Raw genomic sequence first — 15,588 nt, forward strand, 5'->3', positions numbered from 1 at the left:
CGCCTCCAAAGTTTTAACCCTTGAGGTGCCATAATGGTTCTGGAACCTGTGGAGAGATGGAGAAGAGACCCCTCTACCATGTTGTCACCTGGGCCCTACAGCCAGAATCATTCTATCGGCTTCTGCTAGTCACGTCTTCCGCCCTCAAAATCAGTCTAAGGCACCTGGATGTGGATTTCCCACGTTCTATCCTCTTTCAATAGTTTCCTTCTAGATCCTTCCTTTCTTCCACTTTTCCCCTTTCTTGGTGCTTAAATGAAAGCTCCCGTGCGTAGAAGAAAAACAGATTGAGAAGGGGGAACATTATTTAAATAAAGCCACAACAGCTGCTCAACATACCCAGTTGTGGATAGATCTCTCCATTTGGATAGGTGTTGAATCCTATTGTGTTTGATGCATATTATTTTACCCATCTTATAGACGAGGAAACTAAAGCTAGGAGACATATAACCGGTCAGTGGCACTTTCTGATCTAAAGCTGTGTTCTGTCCATGCCAGTCCTTCGCCTCCATTTGCATTAAATCCGCAGAATTTAGATGTAGTATCCAGAGGGGGCAAGTGGAGGCCCAGCACAGGGAGAATGTGGTACAGAGCTTCTAAAAGCTTCCCAGAGAGCACAGATCTGGATGTCACCCTGGCGGGAGCAGTCTGAACTAACACAAGACATGCTCCATGTTGAGGCCATAACTCACAGACTGATTCAGACAGCGAAAAGTGTTTCCCGAAGACAAGCAATGTGTTTGCAAAATGAATTGCCATCCCCCTGTCTATTCTGCATGGTATTTTATAACCATCTATCTTTGATAACAGAGTACTACAATTAAGGTGAAATCCATATATGCAAACCTAACACTTTTTTGGCATTTCTCATTCATCTTAGAACATTTGGGCTGATTGGGACCATGCATGTGCTCACATCCCAGCATGTGTGAGCACGTGCATGCACACACTCACATGCACACGCACAGTCATAGAGGCATGGGACGATCCTATTTGACCTAGCTTATCTCTTTGGGTTTCATACTGTTATGATCTCTCCATTCACCTTGCTTTCTTTGTCCCCGGGAAATTATATTTATTTACTACCATGGCATAATAGACAAAGAGTTAGACTTGAGCTAGAAGATGCAGGCCTTAGTCCTGATATACCTTTTATCAGTTTTGTGCCCAGACCTAAAAGATCTCAAGTTTTGTAGTCAGACAGATTATAAATCCACGACTCTGAGACTCACCAGCTGTGTGATAGCAGGTCAATTGCTTAACCACTCTGAATTTTAATATTGTCATCTTCAAAACTGCATTCGTATGACTGGCCTTGCAAGAGTCTTGTGAAGATCAAATAGAATGGAAGGTAGCAGGCCTGGGGCCTGAGATGCTACACATCCTGGTTTCATTTTCCACCTTATTCCCTGTCTCTCTGACTCTCAAGATTCTCTTCAAGATAATGATATTAGTTCACAAGATTATTTTGAGGATTATTTTGAAATGAGAAAAATATACCTGAAAGTATTATGAAATAGTAATCTACTTTTAATTGATTCGTTTGCTTATCCACACCATCAATAAATATTTATTACTAAAGGTTTAGTGTTAAGGGATATGGGTGATTATAAAGAAGAATCAGACACAGAAGTTACACTAAAGAAATGTTTGTTCTCTAGATATCCCCCGCTCCCCTAAAAAATATATGAGGCAAAAATTAAAAGTTCTGCTGGCTTGTTTATGAGATTTAGATAACACGGAGATGCCTTGTAAATGGAGCTATCAGCCAGTGATCCACGATGGACTGATATTTGAGAAGATGCTTGGCAGAAGGGAAGAGATGGTGGATGAGTGTAGTCCAAGTAGAAGGTCCAGTGTGACTCCTCTTTAACCTTCATTAGAAGGAGGAGTGTGGGGAAAGTGAGGGGAAACTTGACTATACAAGGGGTTCCCAACATACAAACGAGTTTCATTCTGAGATCATGTTTGTTAAGTCTGATTTGTTTTAAGTCCAAAAAAGTTAACCTAGGCATCCAACTAACACAATTGGGTATATATTATTTTATGTATTTAACAGGCTATACTGACACCTGGTCGAGAGAAATAATACATAAAAAGTGCAGGTGTGCATCATTAAAGTTTATACATTGAAGGCTTGTATGTTTGTATGTAGGGGACTTACTGTACTCCAGAGGAAAATTAGAGGGTTGTGGGTGATAAGCCTACAACGATGACTTGGGACACATTTAAGGAGGAATTTGGACTTTTATAGACAATGGGGGAGCATCTGAAACTTTCTGAACAGGAGTGATGTTGTCAGAGCCAGGTTTCCTGAAGATGAATCCAGTGATGTGGAGGGATGTTTGGAGTGAGCCCCTAGTGGGGGCTCACTAGGAGTTGGTCTTGCAAGTTTCAGAGAGATGAGGCTCTGGAATGGATCCAAGACAGTGAGGATGAAGGAGGGAAGCTTGGAGGGAAAATATTACAGAGGAATGTGTTAGAATTTAAGTGACCATATCAGGGAATGGGAGTGGGAGTGGGAGTGGGAGTGGGAGGATGATGAAGGTTTAGGAGGAGTCCTGAATGCTGCTGAGGTCTTGGGTAAGGAGAAAAGACATCAAAGAAATTTCAAGAAGGAGCTGGTTTAGGAAGCAAGACACTCTTGCCTGTATGTAAAACTAAGAAGAAAATTAATTCACCAGAATTTTGAGGTCGGGGGAAAGCAGACCAGTCTTTTTGTGGTACAGTGTTTCTCAAACTAGATACTACTGGCATTTGGGGTCAGATGACATATGAGATGCCTGCCACATAGTAGATGTTCAGTTATTGTCTGTCAAACTACTGCCTACCTATCTATTCACTGCCCATCTCTATTTAATTTAAATTATGTCTAGAAGAATAAGAGATTATATGCATGTATGACATCAACCTGGATGTGTGGCTGTTACTGATATTATAATTTTAGAGATTGCTCCTGGAGATGTCTATTTAAAACATCTGGTCCCTCAAGACACAGATATGCTGGATCTTAATGATACTCAATGTTTGCATGGAGCGTGGAAAATCTATTGAAGTACACATAATTTTCAGGCTCCACATGCTTGGAATAATATATAGTAGAAACTTCATGCAACTGTTAGCATTTTCTACATTTTTCTGGTTGCTTTATGCTTGCCCTGATATAGCAGTATTAGCCTTATTTCAGGCTTGCAAACATATTCACCTAACCTCAGAAGTTCCAAGAGCCATACAAAGAATTCTGGAACTATATCTTGTTAATTTTTTCATTTTTTTTGGCCTCCATTTGAAAATAAGATCTTTTTGCTAAGCTGGTGCTTAAATGTCTCCCTTGCCTTAGCCACATGGATATTATTTTTTTTCAAAAGGTCTAAAGGGCAGTGGTCTTTGGTGTCTGGGCCACTTTTAGAGTGTTTGATTAATCAGTACCCTGGTTACTAAATAACCTCATTTGAAAGAGAATTGGGTAAGTTCTGTGTGAATCTGGGTGAGTTTCAAACATTAGATAGATCTTACATGTCCCTAGCCTGTAGACATCTTTTACTCCAATTCCCCGAATAGATAGTTTTAGTCCTTCAAGGTAATATAGCGTGGTGGCTTCTGGATGAGATGTTTGCTGTTGCTTTTTTCATCTTGTCTTTGATGACTTGTCAGCCTGGGGTAACTGCACAGAAGAAGGTGAACCAGTAAGTGGGCCATATGTCTCTGCAAAATTTGTGCACAAGAATCACCTGCTGGGGAAATAAGGCACTTTCATGTTTGCAATGAGATGTGTGAGAATGTAATATAACCTCTTTTTATGCTATTACTACTCCAGTGGAGGGGGTGGGACAGTGAAAAACCATAAGCTTGAAGTCAGATAGATCCATTTGTAATAGAAGCTGAGTAATTCAGAGTAAATCACTTAATCGCTTTGATCCTCAGTTTCCCTAGCTGTAAAATGAGAGTAATAATGCCTCTTCTATAAGAGTGAATGCAGATAAAATAAGATCCTGGATATAAAATATACTCTGCTTATAGTAGGCATTTAGTAAATGATAGTTCCCTTGAGTGATGTTGAACAGTTATCTTCTGCTTTCCTTATCTGTAAAAGAGAGTTTCATACAAATACCTGTTTCATAGATTTGGGGGAGGATAAAATTGAACAATGTATGCAAAATCATTTTGGGAAAGGCAAAGAACTACAAAGATGCTGGGTCATTTTACCTTTTGCTATGGGATAATAGAGGGAGATGATATTTTAATATACACATTGTATTTTACCCATTCTTTCCTTGAAATTTCCAACCTAGCTTTATGTTTTTCATATTTTAATATCAAATATTTTGTGCTTAAGCAGTTCCTTATATTTCACCTTTGGGATAGGTTTAAAGCGGTCCTTGTGTCCCAGACACTGAAGATTTTAAATAGAGTTATTTTATTCAAATTATTGTTCAATAACACAATCGTGAATCATTAGTGTTTTTATATGCTGGAGTGAGAGAGATTTCCTTTCAGTAACAGTTCACAAGGGGGAAAAGCATTTTTATAATCAGTTAATTTGTAACTTGTATTTAAAGCAAATACAATTTTGAAAAATCAGAAAATTCATCTCTAATAATTAGAAGATAAAGGCAAGAGAACTGCAGTAAAGGAAATCTCTGCCAAGATATTCTTAATTATAAATGCTTATCATGTAATCCTTTTTGAAAATGAACAAAAGGGTCTTGATGTTTGATGAACTTATCAAACAAGACAGACCAGTGAAGAGGCAAATTTCAAGTCAAGGCAAAAGAGAACCAATTAAATACTTAACAAAGTGCTGAACTAGGAAATCACAAGGTCTTTGTGCCTAATGCCAATGTGTCTGACAGTGGCTTTGAAAATGAAAACCTACATAGTGAAATTATTTGACTAGGTTCAAATCCCGGCAATGATATTTACTAGTCATGTGGTCTCAGGTGAGTTATTTAACTTTTCTGAACTTCATTTTTCTCACCTGTAAAATAAGAGGAATTAAATGCATGAAAAATACCTAGAACAATGCCAAAGACCTGGCAAGCATTTAATGAAAACTGTCACCAGTGATATTGTCATTGTTATTTTTTGGTGTTTTCATTCTTTTTTATGGTTGACAATAATTAGACAGAACATGAATCTTTCAGATGAGACAGGAATTTAAAACTTTTTTTTGGCAAGAGCACTCTTTTTCCAAAAATAAATGAACTCTAACATTGAAATATATATATTTAAAATTTAAATTTATTTTATAACCTCATGCTTACCATTTGTTTCAGAGAAAATTGAGAAAAGCATTTTAAAACAGCAGTAATGGAAGGAAGCTACAATCTTCAGCCTCAAAAGTAATGGATTTATATTACATATTTTATACAAATAATAGCTTTTAGTATGTGTGTTGCTTAGAAGTTTTTAAAAATTGCAATCCCTTGATACAAACAAATGGAAAAACAACCCATGCTATTGGATTAGAAAGCTCAATATCATCAAGATGCCCGTCCTATCCAAGACAATCTACAGATTAAATGCAATCCCTATCAAATTGCCAACATCATTTTTCACAGGCCTAGAAAAGACAATACAGAAACTCACATGGAAGCAAAGAGGAAAACAAAAAGCCTGAATGGCTAAAGCAATCCTCAGCAAAATGAACAACAGGTGCAAACAGGTGCAGGCATGGCTGCTGGGGTGGGAGGGTGAGATGCTTCTACACTATTGGTGGGATTATAAGCTAGTTTAACGTTTGTGGAAAGCAGTGTGGCAATTTCTCAAAGAACTTAAAATTGAGCTTCCATATGGTCCAGAAATTCCTCTTCTGGGAATGTACTCAGAGGACTATAAATCTCTCTACCAAAAATACATCTGCACAGGTATGTTCATTGCAACACAATTCACAATAGCAAAAACATGGAACCCATAAGTTGCTTATTTTTTTTTGAGTTGGAGTCTCACTCTGTCGCCCAGACTGCAGTGCAGTGGCACGCTCCCGGCCATTTCAGCCTCAACCTGCTGGGCTCCAGAGATCTTTCTGGCTGCCTCAGCCTTCCAAGTAGCTGGAACTACAGGCTCATGCTACCATGCCCGGTTAATCTTTTTTTGATTTATTGTAGAGATGAGGTCTCGCCAAGTTGCCCAAGTGGGTCTCGAACCCTCAGGCTCAGGCAATCCATTCACTTTGGCCTACCAAAGCACTGGGATTACAGGCTGAGCCACTGAGCCCAGCCCCAGTTGCTTATTGAAAGTGGACTGGATAAAGAAAATGGGGTACATATACACAACGGAATATTATGCAGCCATAAAGAAGAACAAAATCATGGTCTTCGCTGCAGCATGGATGCAGCTGGAGACCATTATACTAAGTGAACTTTCACAGAAAACAAAGTGAAAACTGCATATTCTCACTCATAAGCGGACCCTGATCACTGGTCACATGAACACAAGGGTGGGATCAGTAGATGCTGGGCATTGCTAAGGAAGGGAGGGAAGGAGAACAGAAGGCAGGCATGTGGCAACGCGATGAGTACCTATTCCACTATCAGGGTAAGAGAGGACTAGCTAGAAGCCCAAACTTCACTTGCATGCAGCTTACTTATGTAGTAAATCTTTACTTATACCCTACAACTCTAATTTTTTTAAAAAATTGCAATTCTTTTAATATACTGAGATTTGTTTTATGCCTAAGACTATAGCCTACTTAGTGAATACTCCTTGTGTGCTCAAACATATGTATTCTTCTGTTGTTCATGTAGTTTTGAGTCAATTAAGTTAAGCTGGTTATTAATGTTCCTCATCTTATTCTATGGATCAATGAGAGAGGAATGTTGTAGGTTCCAAATATATTTGTGGACTTGCCTATTTTTCCATTCAGTTCTATCAGTTTTTGCCCTATGTATTTTGAAGCTCTGTTGTTAAACACACACACACACACACACACACACACACATTTAGGATTGTTCTGTCTTTTTGATGATTTGTCCCCTTATTAGTATCAAAGGCTTCCATTATCCCTGGCAATTTTCTGTTCTACAGTCTATTTTGTGCATTATTAACATATATGAGGGGGAACTCCCCTAAAAATTGAAATTATTTTTTGGAGGGTGGACCTCTTGTTGTATAGGCCTCCCCCATTGGACAGGTGTTTGAGGAGTCCATCGGCATCAGTGTACCAGCCAGCATTGTTGTGAGAAGCTGCCTTTGGCTTCAGTGAATTTTTTGGGAGATTCTTTCAAAGTGTTTGCCCATTTCATGATGGGCGATTTATGAGCACATCTGCCTTCAGTACACTGAGTGCGCAGCAGTTTTTGACCAAAAGTGGCATGGCCCCCATGCCCCACTCTCCTTATCCACCCAATCTTGCCCTGAGTGATGTTCTTTTTTTATTGTTTCCTTGGATGAAAATAGTCCTCCAAAGAAAATGTTTTGCTGATGTGGAAGAGGTGAAACAAAGCATGGCAAAAACATTAAAAGGCACCAAAATTGACGATTTCAAAAGTGTTTTGAGCAGTAGAACAAATGTCTTCATAGGTGTATTACATTAAACAAGAGTATTTTGAAGGTGAGTAAAGTTTAAACATGCGTGAGCAAATATACAATTTTTTATAAATAAATTCTGGGGTTTTTGAGGTCCCCTCTTGTATAGTTATTCTTGCTTTCTAATTATTTGTATCTGCGTGACAAATCTTTTTCTAATATTTTGTTTTAACTTCTGTGACTATAAAGTATAATTTATGTAGACATGCATAGATAAGTATTGCTTTATCTAGTCTACCAATCTGTCTTTAAATCACACTAATTAGACCATTTGCTTCAAGTCTAATTATTGATATTGTTAGGTTTGAGTTTACCATTTACAATTTGTTATCTATTTGTCCCAAATCTATTTTGTGTCTATTTTCTTTTTTTTAGACTCACCTCTTAGATTTAATATTTTTCCAATTCCAGTTGATATATTAACTATTCTACATTAATTTTTTGGTTGTTAGATTTGTGGTATGCATCATCAGCTCATCACAGTCTACTTTCAAATAATATCATACTACTTCTGATATCATTTTATTCCATTTGAATAATTTCCTTTAACATTTCTTATAGTGTGGGCCTTTTGGCAATGAATTTTCCTTTCTTATGGCCAGAAGTCTTTATTTTGATATATCTTTGCTGAATAAAAAATTCTTTTTTTTTGAGTCGGAGTCTCACTCTGTAGCTCAGGCTGGAGTGCAGTGGCACGCTCACGGCCACCGCAGCCTTGACCTGCTGGGCTCAGGTCATCCTTCTATCTCAGTCTTGAAAGTAGCTGAAACTACAGGCAGGCACCACCACACCAGGCTAGTTTTTTGATTCATTGCAGAGACAAGGTCTTTCCAAGTTGATTCTAAGTGAATTGTTTTTTTTTTCCCCTTCCCTCCTCACATCACTTTAAAGATGTCATTTCATTATCTTCTGACTTGCAAAATATCTCTTTTGTTCCTCTTTGCATAAGGTGATACACACACACACACACACACACACACACACCAGAAGGTGTCAAAAATATGCATACACATTTTAAGAAAGGAAAAACTGTATGTGCTTCTGCCATTTTCTTTGACTACCCTGCCTGTCACATGGTGATGCTAGCATCCATTTGATTCATGCTGTATTTTGAGTGAACATCATAGACGAAATCTTAAAAGAAACTATATATATATATATATATATAGTTTCTTTTAAGATTTCGTCTATATCATTGATTTTCAGCAGTTTTCTTATGATGTGCCTAGGTATGGTTCTGTGAGTCTATAGTTTTCATCAAATTTAAAAACTGTTTGCCATTATTAATTCAAATATGTTTTCTGGCCCATACTCTCTCACCACTTCCCTTGACAGTTCAATTACAGAGATGCTAGACTGCTAGATGTGGGCATCCAAGTCACTGTAACTCTGTCCTTCTTTGTTGTTGGCAGTCTTTTTTCTCTCATTTTATTTTGATTGGTTTCTACTACTATATCTTCAAATTTCTAATATTCTCTTCTGTAGTGTTTAATCCTCTGTTAAGCCTATCCAGTGAATTTTTCATCTCAGTTAATATAATTTTCAGCTTTACAAATTTTATTTGGTACTTTAAAACATATCCCCACTTTTCTTCTCATCATATTCATAATTCTCCTTAAATGAGGAAGCATATTTATAATAACTCTTTTAAAGTTGCTGTTTGCTAATTCCATCATTTCAATTTTATAGGTCTTTAGAATTAGGAAGGATTTAGCATCTAGTTTAATCCACTCATGTTGCAGTGAAAGAAACTGAAACTTATAGAGGGAAGAGGAGTATTTAATAACAACAAAACCACCCTGCTCAAAACCACCCTGCTAAGCATTTTACAAATATTGGCCAATTTAATTCTCATTATATTCTTCTAAGATTGTTGTTATTATTCCCCCCGTTGAAGACTAGAGCAGAAGAAAGTGATTTGATATATTTTAGGTCCTCTAGCTACATAGTGGCACAGCTAGGCCTTCTAATTCCCAGATTAGTATTATTACCTCTACAACCATTACCCCCATCCATTGAAAAACAAAACAAAACTTGTAAAAAATGAGAACCCATTTTGATAAGCAAGATAAATATTTAATTTGGAGTTATGATACCCAGAGATTTTCCTTTTCCTTTTTTTTTTTTTCTTTTTTTTTGAGTCAGAGTCTCACTCTGTCACCCATGCTGGAGGGCAGTGGCACGCTCACAGTCACCACAGCCTCGACTTGCTGGGCTCAGACGATCCTTCCACTTCAGTCTTCCAAGTAGCTGGAACTACAGGCATATGCCACCACACCAGGCTGATTTTTTGATTTATTGTAGAGATGAGGTCTTACCAAGTTGCCCAGGCTAGTCTCGAACCCGGGGCTTGGGCAATCCTCTCACCTCGGCTTCCCAAAGTGCTGTTCCAAAGATTTTCATAACATGTTCAACCCCAAATTTCTACTGACAAAGAACAGAATTCCTTGGTGGAATAGAAAAGAATGTGAATAAGAACCCCAAATATACAGAAAAACAACTTAAACACTTAAAGACTTTTTGCTTTTTTAAAAAAATAGGTAATATAGGTAGGAGACCCTAAGAAAGCTTCAGTCACAATCTTCTTTTTTATTTTATTTTATTTTAATGGGCATCAGAATATGTTTACCTAAGTACCTTGGGCCAAAGCCAGGTGAATATTTTAAACAATTGTCTAGATGGCTAAAAATCAATATGTATTCAGGATATATGAGTTTTTAATTAACATAAACAATTGGAGTATGGATGTGACTCAAGAATGACTCATGGTAATATGAAGACTTTTATTCAGGGCAACTAATCTTTAATTATACTTCTGGTGGCATCAGATCTGGGCTATGAGGTGTGATCAGCCTGGCAAGTCCTGGCATCACCACTTAGTGGCTACAGGACAGGGCCAGTTACTTCAATGTTTCCATCTATGAGATGAAGATGATACATATTTCATAGAACTCTTGTCAGGATTAGGAAAGTTTTCAAAAAGTTTTTAGCTCTGAGCCTGGTACATGGTAAACTTTTTAAAAATAATTTTTATTGCTCTATTTCTCTTTTTTCAGAAATCCCTCATGTTACTTCTTGGAATACTAAACACATGAGTAGCCTTTGGAGTCAAACAGACTTTGTCTGAATCCAGGCTTTACTACTTACTACCCATTTAACATCAAGCAAGTTATTTTAACTCCTTATGAATTTGTTTTACTCATCTATAAAATGGGTATAATACTTACTGCCCTTCAGCGTTCTTGTGAAATTTTAATGAAATAACTTAAGAGTAAATGATATATTCATACAAAATCCTGTTACTGAGTTCAGGATATACCAGGTCCTGTGCACGACACCAGAGCACAATGGTGAGTGATATGGTCATGATATTTGCCTTCTAGAACTTGCAGGCTAGGAGTGGGAATCAGCTGTTAGATGCTCTACATATATGGCATGATATTAGCATAAGGCAGCAGGTCAAGGAAAGCTATCTAGAGAAAATAACTGGAGTGGGAAGGTGTGGCCAGATGAATGAAATGTGATTAGCATTCTGTGTGGTGGAAGTAGTATTATGCAAATACTGCAGAAGAGCCTGGCACATGCTTGGAACTAAATGTTCAATATGAAATCATAGGTGAATCTGGCCTATGGTGAATGCTTTTTGCATTCACTCATTCATACATTCAACAAATAAATATTCCAGGTATGCTAGGTGCTAGGTAGTGAACTGCACAGACGATGTCCCTGCACTCATGGAATATATAATGCAGTGGTGAAGTTGTAAGCATGTAAACAAAAGGTTTCATTAAAAATTGTGACAAATGCTATGAGGGAAACAAATGGGACCCTTTGCCAGAGAATAGCAGAGCAATCTAAAGATAGGCTGGTGGGGGAGAGGTTCTCTGTGGTGGTGGCATTTAAGCTAAGATGTGAAGAATGACAGAAAGAAGAGTGAAAAACAGGGGAAAGTCAAACAATCACATGTGCTAAGACCCTGTGTGGGGAGTGGCTTGTCACGCTTGGGGACTAAAGAATGGGAACACTGTAGAAACAGGAACTGTGCCATGAATAGAAGTCTGAAAAATGGACAGAAGCCATATCCCAGAGGGCCTTAGGCACCTTGATGAGGAATTTTGATTTTAGTCTATGTGTAGTAAAACACACACACACACACACACAAATATCAAAAATCACTGAAGGGTCTTATGAGCAGGGATGTTATCTAACTTTTCATTTAAAAAAATATCCTGGTTGCTGTGCTGAGAGTGAACTGGAAAAAGGTGCAGTAGGTCTTGGTTCAGAGCAATTCATAACAAGGAGCTGGCTAAAGAAGCATAGTAAGAGTTTAGATGTGGAGTGTCAAGTTGGCCATGCCTGAGAGGCAACTAGTAGAGGTATAATGTGGGGCAGCTGGAGAAACAAAACAGGACTGCAGAAGGGTGGCCTAGGTTGAAGATCTAAATGAAGGCGACATTCACACAGATGGTGCATGAAGCCAAGGTCACTAATCTTGGATCCTTAAGGGTGAGATAAGTAAAAAGAGAAAGGAAGAATGATAAGACTACCTCCTGAGGAATTCCTGTTTTTAGAGAAATCAAAGAGGACGGTCCAGAGGCAGGAAGAGAGCAAGGGTGTGTGGCGCTGAAGAAGTCTAAGAGATGAAACTTTTCACGAAGGAAAAAGAGTTTAGCAGAGAGTGACTTAGTCTGTTTTGTGTTTTTTATAATGGAATACCTGAGCCGGATGCAGTGGCTCAAGCCTGTAATCCCAGTACTTTGGGAGGCAGAGGTGAGAGGATTGTCTGAGCTCGGGGGTTTGAGATCAGCCTGTGCAACATGGTGAGACCTCGTCTCTACAATAAATTAAAAAAAAATTAGCCAGACATGGTGGCACATGCCTGTAGTTCTAGCTACTTGCAAGTCTAAGGTGGAAAGATCACCTGAGCCCAGCAGGTCTAGGCTTCGGTAGCTGTGAGTCTGTCACTGCACTCCAGCCTGGATGACACAGTGAGACTCTTGACTCAAAAACAAAACAACAACAACAACAAAAAGGAATACCTGAGACTGCATAGTTATAAGGAAAATAGGCTTATTTGGCTCAAGATTGTGCAGGTGTATAAGAAGCATGGTACCAGCATCTGTCTGACTTCTCATGAAGACTTTTTAATTTTATTTATTTATTTATTTTTAAAATTAACATATACACTCTTACTGTGTTTTATTGAGAATGTCTTATATGCCAGCCACCGTTCTGGGCCCTGGGGATATAACAGAGAATAAGAAAGACCAAGCCCTTCTCTTAGATCTCATGGAGCCTCTGTTATAGAAGAGAAGTTTGTGTGGTCATTTTATGCAGTTTAAGTTTTATAAAGAAAATAACTTAGAGGATGTCCTGGTGAGAACTTTCTTGCTGCTTCAAAACATGGTGGAGAAAGTGGAAGTGGGAAGTGGGAACTAATTCTGTCTAGCCAGAAGGAGAACTCACCACAGAGAACAGCACCAACCTTTTCATGGATCTGTACCATGACCCAAACACTTCCTTCTAGGCCCAACATCACCATGTTGGGGATCCAATTTCAACAGGAGTTTGGGTAGAGATAAATGAATCAGGTCTAAACCACAGCAGAGAGCAAGTAAGGCAAAGTCAGAAAAGTTTCTATTGGATTTAGCAACAAGAATGTAGCTAAGACTGAGCACTTTTAAAGTCAAATTTAAACTACCTCTGGGCTGGGCTCGGTGGCTCAGCCTGTCATCCCAGCACTTTGGGAGGCTGACGTGAGTGGATTGCCTGAGCCCAAGGGTTTAAGACCAGCCCAGGCAACACCTTTCTATAATAAAAATTTAAAAATGAGCTGGACGTGGTAGCACATGCCTGTAGCTCCAGCTACTTGGAAGGTTGAGGCAGAAGGATCGCCGGAGCCCAGCAGGTCGACACTGGGGTGGCTGTGAGCATGCCACTGCACTCCAGCCTGGGCAACAGAGTGAGACTAAATAAATAAATAAATACCTCTCTTTCTTTTTTTAAAATTTATTTTATGTTAAAGATGTGGGGTACAATTCAGGATTAGATATACAAGTGGTCATTGCACAGGAAAAGTTTGGTCCTACCTTTGGTCCCCACTTTGCCTGGTTTGAGATCAGGTAAAATACCTCTCTTTCATGATGAAATTTCCATGTAACTGAATGGAATTGGCTCAAGATTACATGATTAATGACAATCAGATTTGAATATAAGCTGAACCAGTTTATTAGGATAACACCCTTGCAATAATCAGGGTTAAGCTTTCTGACCTCCTAGCCTAGGGTTGGCTGCTAATTAATTATTTTGTTTTCTAAATTGCTGAAGTGGTCACATTCTGGGGTCAAGCCTTTGACTTGAAGGTTGATTATTCAGCTCCAGGTTTTAGGCCCTTTGCCCAATATGCCACCCTATTTTAAAAGGCAGATGGGAGGTGTCTCACTCGTCCTATACAGTAGACATTCAATACATTTTTGATGAAGATGGAGAGGTTTGACAAGCATGTATGGATTTGAGAAGGTTAGAGAGAAGCTAACATTTGTGCCAGGCTTATGCTTGGGTCTTTATGTACATGATCTCACTCCACATTCAAAATAGTCTTGTAAGCTATTTTCCCTGTTTTTCAGCTATAAGAAAATTGAGGTTCAGTGAGTGGCAGAAACTGGATTCAAATGCATATTTAGCAGACTCTAAACCTCTTTCTTTTACATCCGTGTTTCTTCAACTGTGTCACCTAGTGCTACAGATATTGCATGAAAAAAGAAATGACATGTTTCCCCACCCCACAAAATATGGGAAATGCTGGGTTAAACAAATTAAAATGCAGAAGTTATCAAAGGCTTTCATATGTTATTGGACATTTTAAATTTCCAAGAATGGTATGTGGTGTGCAGTTCATCCAAATGTATTTGACCTTGAAACGTTTCTTCTCTTCCTCTCCCACCCCTGGTGCCTATCTCAGGAACTAGTATTCTGTAGAGTACACTTTGAGAAACTCTCCAATAGTGCTATATTGACTTGTACTCATTCTACCGATGAAAAAGTGAAAAGCCAGACAGTTAAAGTAGCTTGCTTACAGTAGCACAGCAAGTTAGAGGCAAACTAAAGACTAGAATAAAAGACTCCTGAATCCCTGTGTTCCATATTAAGTGTCTTGTAGTTGAGTACATTTCATTAGCTGAGAGATGCTCTAAAAATATTTGCCAAGATTGACTAGGCCAAAGAATGATTAATGGTTCCATAAATAATTTAAAAAATAAATACAGTTTTTTAAGAAAGCCATTTGGTAATATGTGTTATACACTTTAAAATCTCTTCAACTCAGCCTTCCATTCTGTAGGCTATATCTTCAATAAATAGTTTAGAAAACAGAAAAACTGGGGACTAAATAATCTAATTGTTTAATATTAGGGGAGTGGAACAATGTGTACTACCATAAATAGTTTGTTTCTGCTCTACTATTAAGTGGAAGAATCAAGATATAAAATGTAGTACTTGATGTATGACCTCAATATGTTATGAAAATAAAGAATGGAAGAAATATAACAAAATAGTAATGGTGATAAAATTTGGGACAAGTTTTTCCCTTAAAATCTTTCCTATGTTCTCTTTAATGAGAATGTATTACTTTTATAATCACCCAAAATGAAGTACATTACAAAATTCATTGACATGATAAGAGAAAATGTTGGTTACGTTGATATTGGCTAAAAGGTTGGAGCCCCATAATGACTTAATGAATGGTCTTGGTGTACCTTTGTACTCTGGCCTCAGTGATGGCATTAGTGTGTGTGCCTCTGTCTAGACATCATGTCACAAAGCTTTTAAAACTACTGCAGCACAACCTGCTCTGTCTAGGCTTTTGCATGCATCCATTAATACGGTTTCTTTCCAGTTTGACATCATAATGCAGTCTCTGTGGACTTACAATGACATTACCTTGACAATTCTATAGTGAGATGCAGAACTAAGGGTAGAGTCCTTTCCTGTTCCCAAATCTTCGCCCCGTGCCTTCTCTCTCCCCTTCTTTTTCTCCATATTCCTACATTTCAAACTTTTATC

The 15,588-nt window shown here is 38.2% G+C and overlaps 1 protein-coding gene across 1 annotated transcript in view; it reads left to right on the forward strand.

The window, feature by feature from the left end:
* The first annotated feature begins 3,475 nt into the window (after window positions 1–3,475).
* Window positions 3,476–15,588, forward strand: part of C8A (complement C8 alpha chain) — a 59,838-nt gene continuing 47,725 nt past the window's right edge. Inside the window, exon 1 of the mRNA XM_008053049.1 lies at window positions 3,476–3,686. Coding sequence (XP_008051240.1) covers window positions 3,610–3,686 — 77 coding nt within the window. The 5' untranslated portion in view covers window positions 3,476–3,609. The remainder of the gene's footprint in view (window positions 3,687–15,588) is intronic.

This window comes from Carlito syrichta, unplaced genomic scaffold, assembly GCF_000164805.1.
Source record: "Carlito syrichta isolate Samal-C Ts95f unplaced genomic scaffold, Tarsius_syrichta-2.0.1 Scaffold287800, whole genome shotgun sequence".
Classification (NCBI taxonomy): Eukaryota; Metazoa; Chordata; class Mammalia; order Primates; family Tarsiidae; genus Carlito; species Carlito syrichta.